The 14,725-nt window shown below is 40.4% G+C and overlaps 1 protein-coding gene across 8 annotated transcripts in view; it reads left to right on the top strand.

Moving 5' to 3' along the window:
- meis2 (Meis homeobox 2) overlaps positions 1-14,431 on the top strand; it is a 90,549-nt gene extending 76,118 nt beyond the window's left edge. For 3 of the 8 annotated variants that reach the window (XM_015390160.1, XM_015390149.1, XM_015390171.1), the window contains exons 10-12: positions 4,589-4,647; positions 6,475-6,585; positions 12,542-14,431. In XM_015390160.1, the coding sequence (XP_015245646.1) occupies positions 4,589-4,647; positions 6,475-6,585; positions 12,542-12,837 (466 nt within the window). In that variant the 3' untranslated portion in view covers positions 12,838-14,431. Of the gene's footprint in view, positions 1-4,588; positions 4,648-6,474; positions 6,586-7,731; positions 7,824-12,541 lie in introns of all 8 variants that reach the window. The other 5 variants (XM_015390209.1, XM_015390217.1, XM_015390191.1 and 2 more) reach the window with 3 other exon arrangements.
- Positions 14,432-14,725: the final 294 nt, after the last annotated feature.

Below are 14,725 nucleotides of genomic sequence, written 5' to 3'. Positions count from 1 at the left end.
ACCATGATGGATCATGGTGGTAGCTACATCATGCTGTGGATGAGTTTTACTGGCATAATCAAAGAGAAAAAGGGTTTTTTTATCATATAAAGGGAAGAGCTGATGTTATTATTTATGTTGACATTTTTTCTGAGAAATTTAAAATCCACAGTCTTGTGAATCTCACCTCTTAATCTTTAAAGCGATACAAAACAAGCTGTTATTAAAAAGTAGAAGAAGAGTGATGAACAGGTGTTTTATTTTTATTTTTCATTTGTATTTATCCCATTTCACCTCATGACACCATTTCCATTGTAATGCATGGTAGCAGCATCATTATGCTGTGAGGCAGAAAAAAGGAAGCTGGTTAAACCTTATCTGAAGACAACTGGTGTTAAAAACAGAGCAAATTCAGAAAGGAAACATATTAGAGGATGAAAAAGACTTCAGACTGGGGTTGAGGTTCCCCTTTTAGCAGGACACTGACCTTAAATATGCAGGCAGAGCTACACTGCATGATCAAAGCATATTTATGTATGTTAGCCCCTGTTATCATCAGGTAAATTCCAGACCTAAATCCAATCAGGATTCTGTACCATGACGTGAAAATAGATGTTTGTGGATGTTCCCTACCCATTCTGTCAGCATTTGAGCTATTTTTAGAAGAAAAATAGGTCAAAGTTTCAGTCTGTAGATAAAAATGGTAAATGGTAGTGAAAAGTGATTCTGCAATTATATTCCACACTTTTCTGAAGTTTCATAACAAACAAAATTAGTGAAAATATTTCAAAAACCTCATTCTAACTTTTACATTATTATTATCTTAATTAATTAATTAAAGCTTAGTGTCGGCCTGTGCTCTAGAATCCTCAAAAAACAGAAGTTTATGGTTTTAACCTGACAAAATGTGAGAAAGGTCAAAGGGTAGGAATACTTTTGCAAGGCATCATAAAACATGGAAGTCTTCAATTCTCGCATGTTGAAATGCAAACAACACACGATGCTAGACAAGGTAGTTAGCAGATAAAGAGCTTACTGTGAACCCCCCTCCTCTTTGTGTGAGAACAGATATTATTAACCAAGCATGCAGTGTTGATCCAGCCTTGTGGAGACCTTGTGCCAAGTGGACTCCTGCTGCCCTGGCTCCATCATTCATATCTGTCTGTTATTTTCCTCTCTGTCCCACAAAGACACAACAGCCAAGGCTCAAGAAAACCCACCACTTCACATAATATAGGGGCTGGATCCTCAGTCGTCCACTGGAGATGTGTGAATGTGTTTGTGCACATTCATGCCTTGCACTGTTTAAGGGGCATGTCAGCTGGAAGCGCTACTGTGAGCCAGTTGGCAATATACTGTGAAGAATGTGCTGACATGTGCAGTCCACACACTGGCTTGAACATGCACACATGCTTACACGTGCACGCTCCTCCAGGTTTTTGATGTGCGACATGAAAATGTGTTCAAGGCTTATTGGCTGGACGACATTAGCTCTTTACATTAAACAGCAGTGGAGCTGCTGCTGGCCCCTCCTGCAGTGCTGTACACATTCTAAGCTGTATCCCGATGAATGACCTCCTTATGACCCCTTAACCCTGGCTTTAATTATTTGTTTGAAGACAGCATGGAGTTCCCAAGCTGAGAGGTGCTCTGTGTACTGTGTGTGTGTGTTGCTGCTCCTGTGCACAAACAGTGAGCAGAGGCAGACCTTAATAAGCCGGACAACCAGATGTAGATAATAAAACACATGCTTTAAGCTAGAGGTAGTCAGTGTGTTGGATGGCATTCAGACCTGCCATGGTGGTTGTGGCCATGTCAGTGGTGGGGATGCATCGATTGCCAACCTGCACGTATCTTTTAGAGAGCGGTTTAGGAATGCTCAGTCCCTCTGGTGAACCTCCTGTGAGTCTCCTGGGGCTCTGGGCCCATCCATCTGAGTGTCCATCCAAGCTGACTGGCCTTCATCTCTGGAGGATTCTGTGTTGTTCTAAGCACACTCCATTAGCAGCTCACGGGTCGAGGGAAAACATTGTTATCAACCACGAGTCTGATAATCTCAATTGGCTTTACTCAGACAGATAAAAGGTGCTTTAAGGCCACAAGAGGAGGAGGGGGCATGGTCACCCCCACCCAACACCATCACTCCTTTCACCGCACCTCATCGCCTGCTGGTTACTGTGGCAACCCTAAAACTAAGTCTTTGTGGTGTGATATGTTATTAGTTAGGGCTCAGAATACTGACAAAAATGAGATCCATATGAGAAGTGGGCTTTGTGGGAAGTTTGGGGATATCTGTTTGTCTTCACAGCAGTGAGGAGTTTTAATATTAAAAAATGGCATTTTCGACGAGAGCAAACATTGGAACTTTCTCCCTGTGTACATTAGGTTCAAGGTTTCCTGCAAGAAGTTGGATAAACACAACATGAACAACACTTTTTCTTTCCTTTCAGAGTATTAAAAGAAAATTGAAAATGGCACTTTGATCCTACAGCACACACCCTCCAGAGCATTTCCCTCTGCAGACGCTGGAAATCATACGGTCAAATTCAGCACCTTGGTAGAACGTTTCTAATATTATGTGTTTATGGTTATGACCCCGAGTGAGTATGAATGCACATGGTTGTGATTTTGAGCCCCATGGTGAACCCAGAAAGGGAGAAGGCAGGGCATATATTTTGGCAAGCAGTATGCTTCATGCTTAAAGAGGGAGCGTGGTGTGAAGAACTATTTCTTACTTTCTAGGCGTGTTTTTTTTACAGCTTTGATTGTTTTTCTCCTAATTTTACTTATCGTTTTAATCAAAACAAATTTTTTAAATAATTAAGTATGACGTAAATAATGTAGAGGTGCAATTTGCCCTTTCTGTCGAGTTGATTGAATAAAACAAGGCTAAAAAGGTCAATTTTTTGTGCCAAATCACTAATGAATAATGGAGAAAAACATTGTTGCCGATGGATACTCCAATATTACCATCAACAATTGATAAAAAGAAAATGTATCAGCTGCTCAGCTGGAGTGCGTTCACATACTCTGCAGTTATTTCTGACCGCGGCGCTATCTTAGATTGATTTATCTTTAATTCAATGAAACACATTTTCAGTCCTAATTTGAATTCCCAATAATGCACAGCGAAAAAGTGATTCTTAGTCTAACTTTGATTCACCTCCATGCTTTTTTTTAACCTCTTTTTTAAAGACATCCTATGGATGTGTTTCATCTTTTTTTCTCTCGGGGGCCCACAGCACCCCTGCGTACCTGCACTCTGGATGCCCCCTGGCAAATGAGTATAGCGTCTTTCTTTTCCCAGCCGTGCACTTTGTACGTTTAACCATGTCACTTTGAGCCGTGCAGATTACAGTCGTTTAAGTTCATTGGAGAAGGTAAGGGCAGGTATCAGAGCTTCATGGGGGATTAGGAGCCCAAATTGGTTCCAGCTCTCCCTTCCTTCTAATGACCAGTTCTTTCGCCATATTGATGGTGCCGTGGGCCGGTATGTTAGAGGAGGGACATGAAGCTTTTTTCTTCCTCTTTCTTCAGTATTTTTTTTTTTTTTTCTACTAGTATGTTGGACAGCTCCACCGTGATCTGAAACTGTTGTTTAATGTCAAACACATGGTGTTACCTGTAGTCCTCCTGCCAAGTGTTTTAGGTTTTTAAAGCTGATGAGAGAAAAACAGATTTGGAAAGGGGTCAAAATTACGAGGAAAAGTTGAGAGCTGGCTTGGCTTTTGTGGCAATGTACCCTGCGCTCGACACACCCCAAGGAACCCCATTCGATGTTTTAAAGGTTGCCCCTGGCTGGCACTCACCTCCCAATGACCTCCAGCTCTACACTGGTAAAACCACAGGAGTAAGGCCAGCTAGGAAGGCTTTGTGGAACTGCAGTTATTTGCTGCTGTGGCGGTGATAAAACTTCAGACAGCCTAATTGATGGGCTCACTGACATAACAATACCTTGTGAAAGCATGGAGTGGCTAATGCCTGGTCCTCATTTCTAGACAGCTGGAAGGGGTGCAGAACCCCCTACAATGCAGTTAGAGAGGGGGTCCCACTAAGGGGAGCTGTTTCAGTGGGGGTAAAATGGTGGGTTGCACTGAAAGGAACCATTTTTGCCCTGCATTTTATTCACAAAGAGTCTGTGGCATTGCTAAAGGGCATTGAAAGAGATAAAATTTTATAAACTGCGCATGTATAAATGTGGTGTTTGTTGCATAGAACCACCCGAAGGAGTGACTAAAAGAAGAATGGAAAAGGGATGTGCTCAAACCTTGATGCCCGAGCTGCACTTAAAACATGAGGAATGTCTCCCTAGTGCCCATAGCAACCAAACGTAATCAAAAGCTTTATTAAAAGAGTGGGGAATAGATCATATGGAACATTAAAAGTGTCCCTCACTGGGTTCCCAAGTCAGCACACAATTGCCCTTTTGTTTGTTTCTGTTTTGTTCCATGCACCTCTCTCAAGAATCTTGTTGCTAATGTTGCCATTAAGTCATGCAAAACCGTTTGTCTTTGTGGAGGCCTGTGATGAATCGTCTTGAATGTGAAAGAAAGGTTAATTTAAAGTTTATTTCTTCTCTTCTTTTTCTTTCTCTCTCTCTTCCTGCCAGGTTTATTAACGCCAGAAGAAGAATAGTACAACCTATGATTGACCAGTCGAATCGAGCAGGTAAAATTAAAAACAGAGATAAAAAGCAGAACGATCCAGCCAATCTGCACGAGAGTATTCCTAACCCTCATCTTTCCCTACAACACCTTATTAGGTCCTTCACATGTAAAAATAATCTGCTTTAAGTCAAATTTAGTCAAGTTCTGCATCATTCCAACTCTTCTCCTATTAACTTACAAAAACTTTTCTGTTCACTCTATTCATTCTTTCTTCCCCTTTACTTTCAATGCTATGCTTTAAAATGCTGCCAGCTAATTGCTGATCTAATCTCTAATTGGACATTTACCAGTCTTAATGAAGAGAGGAGTATATTACCATTCCCTTTGAATTACTAATTGGACACAGGAGGGGTGTCAGATATGCAGCTTATGAGTTATTTTCTTTTTTAGTCTATTCTGATTTAATTTAGGTGTGGTTTTGCTTTTATTTTGGCTGGGATTAAGTACTTATATATATTCTCACTTCCACTTGCTCAAAAAACCCTCTTCTAAATTATGATGTGAGGCCTTAAGCAGATTTGGCTCTTAAGAAATCCTCTAAGAAGTTAAAGCCTCCAGTTGTAGCAGGAAGGAAGTTTGATTAGAAAATATACAGTTATTTAACATTCAGATACATTACTGCATTTGAATTGGTTCATCATAACTTAGCAGAAAATTTTAATTTTTCATATAACGTTAACGTATAGTTATTATTTCGGATAGGGCAAATGTTTAAAGTAACATGAGCCAAAGAGCATTTCATAGGTACTACTATCACTTAAGCATTTGCCCAATCAAACCTCAAACTTAAATGTAATTGATATTCTATACATTATATGGACCATTGTAAAGTAGAGTTTACTGCCAAGAGGAAGAAAAATAAAATTATGTTTTTTTCCGAACTCTACACAAATTTAAGGTATTCAGCAACCTATTGTAAATGTCCTTTGGTTATTTGCATACCAAGCATGGTGGTGGCAGCATCATGTTGTGGGGACTTTGTCTTCAACAGGGTTGGTGAAGGTATAAATACTGGGTGATCCTTGAAAATAGTCCTCTAGGAGCTGCAAAATATAACACAAACAAAAAAGTAAATCGCTAAAAATAAAATGTATTTAAGCTGACTCAACTAGAGCTACTTAGAAAAAAAACTCTTTGTAGATGAGCAAATCTAATGGAGACATCTTTGAATGGCCTGCAGCTTTAAATTATTACAATGAATGTTGGTTAGAACAATAATAGCTCAAGCAATGAGGATTTGGTTAATAAATAAAAAAGAAAAAACATGGAGGTTTGTTTTATGATATAAGAAAGATTGAAGTGGTCTTTCACAAAGGCCCAATGAGATGCAGCGGTTTAGAATAGCCAATCATAAGCAAAACCTAAACCATCTGATTAATGTTTAGCTGTATAGTATTGGATGAATTATTCATACTTAGGTATTATTGTACAACTTAAAGGTCAAATAAGTTTGATTGAGTTGCATCTCATGTTCTTCAGAAATGGAAGCTCATGCTGTAAACAGCAGATGGCTTCTTTTGTTCCTCACACTGTAAATTCTTCTCTTCCTGTCAAATTGCATGTCCTATCCTCTTGCCTCGATGACAATGTATCTCGCATGAGCATGGTTTACAATGACACCGGCAGCATGCACGCACATGAGTGTGTGCGCTTGCATGCATAAGGACTCACTGTATGCGTGTTTGCAAGCCACGCGTCAGTCAAACATGAGCACAATGTCTTACAGTATGTTTGGGCTGGAGCTGAGACAATTGCTGATTGTCTGGTGTGTTCTCTTTTCTTCTCCCCCCCACTCCCTTTTTCATGTCCACGTTTTGACTACAATCAGGTTTTCTTCTTGATCCTTCAGTGAGCCAAGGAGCAGCATACAGTCCAGAGGGCCAGCCAATGGGCAGCTTCGTGCTGGACGGCCAACAACACATGGGGATCCGACCAGCTGGTAAATGCATTTTTTTTTCCCCTTCCAAAAGCCTTGTGTTACCATTCACTAGTTTCCCTCATGGTAGTGCTGAAGCTGCAGCTCGGTGATGCAGTGCACTAAGATGTGGTAACCTCAGTATAGGACATGACCTCAGAACTAACCACATAAACCACCAAGTGTATTCTCTTTAAATGTCCATCCACCAAGGAAAAAGCTTCTGAATTTACCAGAACCAAGTCTAAGATGTAAGGTTACACGCAGATTGCCTCATCATCATTAAAACAAATTGTTTTCAAATTTAAAATACACATTTTGTTCTGTATCTTATGGCAATTTAAATGTTAGCAACACATGATAGTACATAATTGTTATATGGAATGTGTAATTTTTCATCTTTATTTTTTACAAATCAATTCTAAAATGAGCGGTCTCCCTCTGCAGTCCCCTTTACTCTGATACCAGTAAAGGAAATCCTATCCCGGATTTTTTTTTTTTTTTCCTCAAAGTGTTTTATTAAACTAAAAAAACACTAATGGAACACGGGGGTGGCAGCATCATGTGGTGGTAATGAACGAGCAGCATGATGACACACCGGACAGGCCAGGGATAGAGTGGTTAAGAGGTTTGAAGCAGGGTTGGGTTTGGAGGAGAGATTAAGATTCATATCTAAGGTAACAAAATTGTAAAGGGGGCTGCACCCTGCTGCATGGGTGCCTTCTTTTAGTCGGAACAGCAAAATTTGTCAATCAATTGAAAGACATATGGAACTATTTTAACAGGCACAAGTTTCAGTTGTTAGATGATTCTTCCTATGAGTTGCAGCTTTAATTGTAACAAAAGACTCCAAAATACAAACGTACATTGCACATTTCAGATATCTATTAGTTAAAAATATGAAACAAAAAAAAAGGACCGTTTGCTTTCTAGACTTTATAATTTGCTACTATGTGTTGATCTGTTATTTAGATTCTGCCTAAGATACATCCAAGTTTGGAGTAGTAATGTGAAAACAAGGCATCGTAGAAACTCTTGCGCTCTTTCTCCTCAGCTTTGTCATTTCCATCTTACGCTAACTAATTTCTTTCTCTCTAATGGGTCTTCTTCAATCTCTGTGATTCAAACTCCTGCTGATCCTTCTTTCTGGCATTTATCTCCTCTCTCTAGGGCCTATGAGTGGAATGGGGATGAATATGGGCATGGATGGGCAATGGCACTACATGTAACCTCCATCTTGTAACGCAAAGAAAAAGGGGGAAGTAAGTACTGGGACTTTCTTTGTTACGTGTTTTACTCTTATGTCTAGGGGATTGAGTCAGGGTCAGGTTTTCCTCCCAGGAATTCCTTTCCAGCTGACCAACGCAGTGCATTTTTACGACAAGTCCTCACCCCAAGCAACCGTTCTTGCTTGAATGTTTTCACAACATGCTTTAAGTGTCGAAGTGGGAGGGCAGAGGATGAGTTGGAGACTTGTGAAATAACCGGGAACCATCCTGGGATGGTGAGGACCCCGACTTGTAGACGCCAGAAAACTGGGGACAACAACAGGGAAAAGAAAGAGGGACAGAGCAGCCTGGCATGGCGTGCACAACTTTATTTATCACCAAAGCACCATCGCTCTCCTCGTCGTGGACAGCCAATGCAAATGTTGGACATTTAGGGAAAAAATAACATCTCCTGGGGAAGGGGCTGACAGGGGAAAATTAAGCAGGCTCCAGTGAAGCGATAAAGAAGGAGAAGTGAAACTGTCCTCCGAGTGACATAAATCTGTCGGAGGAAGGATTGATGCCCAAATTATCTTATATGCAAAGACGGGAACACCGCAGTACATTACGGTCCCTGAGCTAGATATACAGGCTCTGGGTGACATGCTCGATCCTTCAATGGGGATTTGCTCTGAGATGCGTATTGGTAGGACTGAACATGAGAGGGGGGGTGGTGTGTGTTTATTATTTTCTACTAGAGGAAGACAATTTCAGGCAAGGGTGGGGGCAGATGTGGCTGGGTCTAGGGGCCAGAAGGGATGAGGTCGAACTGGGGCTCAAAAACTAGAGACACTAGAGACACACAGATGAATTTATAGGGTTAAGGACACAAGACTCTCTGTGTGACTGGTTCCACACCCCCAACACAGCTACAGCAGAGAGAAAACGTGTTGAACATGTCAATTCTTCTCTCTGTAAATGTTTTTCTACTGGTTCTGTAGAGATTCAATTCAGACCAGATGGCTGTTACAACCCAATTAATCTACACATACAGGGAAATAAAAACAAATCAGTCTATAAATGATGTTATAAAGCTGAGTAGAACAAGGAGAAAGTATAGAAGACTCTCACTAAAATTGAGTAAATGCTTACCGGTATAAGAAAAACTATTTTTGGTTTAGAAAACATCAAATCACTTATGTATGCAAATAATACCTTTATATATTACTACTGAGGGTTTGACCCATTCTTCCAACCAATCTTTAAGGTTCTGGGGGCCTCTAATTTCTAATTCTACAATGCGTTCACTCAGATTAAAATCAGGTGATCTACCTATCTGTTTGAGCAGCTTTTTTTCTTCTTCTCTGAAATCAATTCAATTAAGTTTATATGTATAGCACCAATTCACAACATATGTCATCTCCTGGCACTTTACAGAGACAAATCAACCAAATCAAACATTCAAACTTATTCAAAGTTTTCTGTCTAAGGAAAAGCAGTTGATTGCATCGACTCATTGACTCAAAGACAATCCCTCACACCAAGCATGCTTGTAGCGACAGTGGAGAGGAAAAAAATCCCTTTTAATAGGAAGAAACCTCCAGCAGAACCAGGCTCAATTCACATTAGAAAGGTACCTTATAGTCCTAAATGTTATGACAGAAGCTTATAGCCAGCATTAAAAATGCTTTTCCTTCGTTAGTGGAGTCTGGTACCGTGAACATGTGTAGCAGCCATGTTGGTTTGGTTCATTATCTCTTATTTTTATAAAGAAACTGTACTGACTAATTTCATAGGGTAGTGTTTGGCTCTTGGACAACTCTGTTGTTTTACTTATTAGATTATGCTTCTTGTATGATACAGTATTTATGATAAACTTACTTCAAGGCCACTAAACAAACTGGTATCAATGAACACCAATGGGGAGCAGAATTCCTTTCTGACTACTGACAGATTTTTAGCTGATTTCTTGGCTTTCTTTAAATATTTGCATATTTTAATACACATGACTTGATTTAGGCATCTATCCTTTTATTTTATTATCTGTGGGGATAACTCGGGTTTGCCTATCCCCATTAGAAATATATTTACTGAGAAAAATCTTGACATGTTTAATACTTATTTCCCCGCTGTAAATGCCACGCTGCTGCAGTGCTGGCATTTGAAAAAATCAAGACACATCACATCCCAAAGGAAGCACGGCAGAGGAGATTTTATTTAACACCCAAACTCCCTTGCTCAATGGGGCACAATATAATAACACTTACCTTGATTAAAAGAATCCTTTATATGTAAATGGCGACTGGATTTTCCAAGGGGTCACAGCGGCAATTCTTCCGACAGAGATCATTTCACCCCTCCGGTGTTCACTTCCTCTCTGTCTTCAGAACGTTCAGTCTCATCCCCTCCTGTCTCCGCTAATGGTGCCTGGAAAAAAAAAAAAAAAAAAAAAAGAGAGAGAAAAGATCAGGAAGCAATGTTCCCTAAAACAGCCACACAGAGACAACATTTGCTCAGGTTGGCTAATTCTTAATATAGGTCTATATAATTTTGAGACAATTTAATTACGTAACATATTTTATGCTTCATGACCAATTACATTAATAGCTTAATACAGAAGAATATTACTCTCTCTTGATTTGATTACACAGGCACACAATATGGTATATTTGGTACTTAATTATGGCCAGTCATTGAACAGGACCACTGTGGCATAGCAGAAATGCAAAGCCTATTCAGGAGGCAGGCATGCAGAGATGGCAGAACAGGGGCCCACTCTGCTCTTCAGTTATTGTCTTCAGATGGTTTTACTACTCTTGTTAATAAAGCGGGGGAGAGGAGGGGGCTCACGGATCTACTTAATGGAATGACAGCAGCTTACTAGCGGAGAGATTACCAGTTTACAGTGTCTAAAACATCTGCTGGGCTTTTTAACAGGGGCTGCCGTCGGTTATATGGAGGCAAGGGGCACCCATCATGTCCTAACACTCTGAATATTTTATTTATTTTATGACCAGAGTAGTGAGGTTTTAAAGCAGTGGCATTTCAAATGAAGTGAAACAGAAAATGGCAGAGGATTTCAGCCAATGAGATCGCGTATCAATCAGTACTCGCTCCTCTCTCTCTCCCTCCACCCTTCCAGTGTAATTTCTTAATTGTAGTGTACTAAGTGGAGGAATGCAGTGAGTGAGCATGCTCAGTGACCTCACTCTGACCTCTCCCCTCCTATTACAGCTTCATTCCCCCTGGGGTTCACATTACAAAGCAAGGCCAGCCGAGATTCAATCCCACCCCAAAGGCCCCCTGGCTTCTGCAGAGACCTCCTGCTTGCACGCCTCTCCCCAAGGTTCAGGTCCTCTGGACCAGCCGTGTTCTCATAGTCCAATCTGAGGCTCCGGGCGCAACACCCCCACTGACACATCTCCCTCTTTTCTTTCTGATTATAACAAACAGTCGTATGAAAAGCCAAACAGTGGCACTGCTGAGCCAGCTCTGTGTCACACTGTGAGAGAGGCCAGCATGCTGAGGCCTCCACACATATCAAGTGAAGCCCAACTTAAGGGACATCACCATGTCCCACCTTCTCTTCCTTTTGATTCTCTGTCTGCTTCCTTTTATCTTTTTTACTTTGTCTTGCTGCCGTTTCCTGCCCTTACTGTTTCTGCAAAACCACCTCTTGAAAAAACTACCAATGACACAGTTTCTGTATGCTTTATTACATCTTTTCACCCATAGATTTCATTGTGTTTAATCAGCTTTAGAGCTGATAAGCTAGCATTAGGTAGTGAATTGCTGGTGGAAGAAAAGGGCACAAATAGCTTTTAAATTATTTTTATAAAGAAATTTAGTTTATTTTCTTGCTATCCACCTAGTTTACTCTGATACCCTGAAAATGACCAAATTATGGCTGTCTACACAAGAACAGGTTAACTTTTACTCATAGACTTTGCAAATCTGTCTTTCATAGAAAAGTGGTAGAACGCTTGAAAGCTGCTAATGAAAAAACCCCAAAGGACTCAAGGACTTTACAGCCTCTTTTTCTCCAACATAATCTGTCTGCACTGTATCTCTGTTCAACCTCCCCAAAGCATGATGCTGCCACCACCATGTTACATCATGAGAGTAGTGTGAATGATATAGTTTTTCGTTTTACTTCCCAGTTTTTGGCTCCTTTGCGTCAGAATAAAACATTCATTTCCTAAATGTTCAAGGTTTATAAACTCCCTTTCAGGCAAATGTGACCCTAAAATTCTCTGTTTAAGCTGAAAAAACTATGATTTAATCTTTTCTGAGCCCTACATTATTTACAAATCTGCGTTAAGAGATTTCAGAGTAAATATGTACTTGCAGAGACGCGTCCCCAGGGAAAATTGTCACAAAATTCAGCCGGGGAATTGACTTTTCCACTAGTAAAACTATTAGCACTTCTCCACATCAATACGCCTGCTCGGTTTTCCTCACTTCCTCCAGGACTGCCGCTGTCTGTGGATGACTGAGGATCGTTTTCCAACCTGAGACCAGACCACAACGCTATTGGGCATTGTAAACCACTCACCATGGCCTAAAATAGCCCAGCGCAATAATGTCTCCCTTTACATGCGGAGGCTAAAAGCTCTGTAGTCACACACGCAATGTCATAAAGTCTGCTAAGCTCTCTGTTGGCGAAGTTGAGTATAAATTGAATTAAGGCCTGTTAATGGAGAAGGAGCGTGTCAAAGCTGCAGTTTTATTGACTCCGTGAATACATTTCTCTCCCTCTGTGTTCCCCTCAGGTCTACCAGTCATGCCAGGGGAGTACGTACCTCAGAGCAGTCCTATGGGCATGAGCATGGGCCCACCCACCTACTCCAACCCTCATCAGATGCCTTCTTACCCCTCGCAGCTCAGACCCGGACCACCACCTCACCATGTGTACCTTCCCGATCATCCCCACGCTCCCCACACCATGCTGATGCACGGAGGACCCTCGTTGCACCCAGGGATGACCATGTCTGCACAGAGACCCCCTTTGCTCTCTCCTATTGACCCCAGTACTGGAGGACATGGACTGGACATCCACGCCCAATAGTAAAGGGACGAAAACTGCAGCTACAACAATGAACACTTCCAAAACAACTAAAAAAGGAGAAAAAAAGAAGACAGCAGCCCACTATAAATCCTATTTTGAGACTATTTTTAAGAATAAAAGTAAACCCTTTTGACCAGAATTTGACACTAAAGAAGCAGAATTCCAGACGAGCTGTGATTCTTTTTTAAAATAATGTCAATTTTGTTACTTTCATCCAAAAAAAAAACAAAAAAAAACTGAGGACCAAGCTGACAAGAACACTTTGTAAAGTCTTGGGCTTTTGGTAAATATCTACGAGAGATGTTTTCACATATAAAAAAAGAAAAAAAAAACATGCGACGAAAGGACAGACGCTCGTAATGGAAAACATAAGACACATTCTCTCTTTGGCACATGCCATCACACACACACACACACACACACACACACACACGTTTTCATGTGACACACTCTTTCAAAATAAGAATAATATCACCCCACAGAAGATCGAGGAAAAACAAACAAAAAAGAAACAAGCAGAAAGACTCCAAGAGTTATAACTACTGTAGTATAAAAAGTATAGATAAATAAGTTAAAACTTGTGCATTTCTTTTGTTTCGTTTTGTTGATCACATGTTTTATGTTGCGCTAGTTTTAGAATTAAAGGTTAACCTTTTTCTCTCTCTCTCACACTGTGTGTGCTCCTTCCTGGAGAAGAAACTCTCTCGCAGCACAACACTAAACATGGAAAAAAAGTTAAATGAAAACAGAAAAAAACAATAAGAAGATGGAACATCTCAACAGAGCTTCAAACCACAGAGGGGCAATCAGGTCCTGCAACCCATGAGAACAGGGCATGATGGGAAAAGGCTGCTAAAGGATTCAGTTTGAACATTTGTCATGCCCCTCTCTCTCTCTCTGTCTCCCTTTTCTTTTCTTTTGGTTAATGGATGAATGTTTGCCCTGTAGGTTTTAAAGGAGAAAAAGGTTCCTTGTTTGACTTGCCCAAGCACTGGATTGTGTTGGTTTTTGTACATTTTTTTTTTTTTATTTCAACTTTTATTTTGTACCCTGGACTCTCATTGGTTAAGAGCCTTTGGAAGGAAGCTTGAGAGCAGCACCCTGCAGCGCTTTTTCACCTGCCGGATTGACACAATTTGCCATAAGGACAATACTGACACAGAGGTTGATTCTGTGGCACTGGAGATGCATTTGATGGTTGATGCACCAAAAAAAAACATAAGCGGAAAAAGAAAAAAAAAAAAATAACAACACTTAAATTATGAACTCAATGCTTTTGGGAGGAGAAAAAGCAGAGAGAATATTGTGACAAACTTCGTACAGAGTTCAGTCTATTAATTGTTTCATGTTAGATATTCTATGTGTTTACCTCAATTGAAAAAGAATGTTTTTGCTAGTTTCAGATCTGCTGTGGCATTGATATTGTATGTCCATGAATTCCTTCCTTTTTCAGCACGTGTTCCTCACTAGATGATAAGATGCCGTCTCCCTTAAGCTTTGTCAGAAATACATTAAATACTTGTATGAGGACTGTGACGTAATGTTTAAAAGGTGTTCAGTCACAAATGCTGTAATAAATATTTCATTTTTTGGATTTTTTGTTAGATTTTTGTGTGATTAACTGTGTTGCATCCAAAGTCTCTCCCCCATTTTAACAGAGCTCAGCCGGTTTGGTTAATTATTGTTGGGGTATTTTGTTGCATGTTAAATTTATTTTTGCACATGGTTATAAAAATACATCACTTTCTCACTTTGTTCCTGCACTCTTTTTGGAATAGATTCCCTCACTGATGAGTGGCCCTCTTAAAATGACAAAAACAAATTGTGGTGGAGACACAGCTTGCCACGGCAATTTATTCAGACACACAAATGTTCACTTGGAGTGATA

This window comes from Cyprinodon variegatus, unplaced genomic scaffold, assembly GCF_000732505.1.
Source record: "Cyprinodon variegatus isolate N-32 unplaced genomic scaffold, C_variegatus-1.0 Scaffold21, whole genome shotgun sequence".
NCBI classification, from domain to species: domain Eukaryota; kingdom Metazoa; phylum Chordata; class Actinopteri; order Cyprinodontiformes; family Cyprinodontidae; genus Cyprinodon; species Cyprinodon variegatus.
Note: the sequence above shows the minus strand (reverse complement) of the source record. Positions and strands in the feature narration are given on the sequence as shown.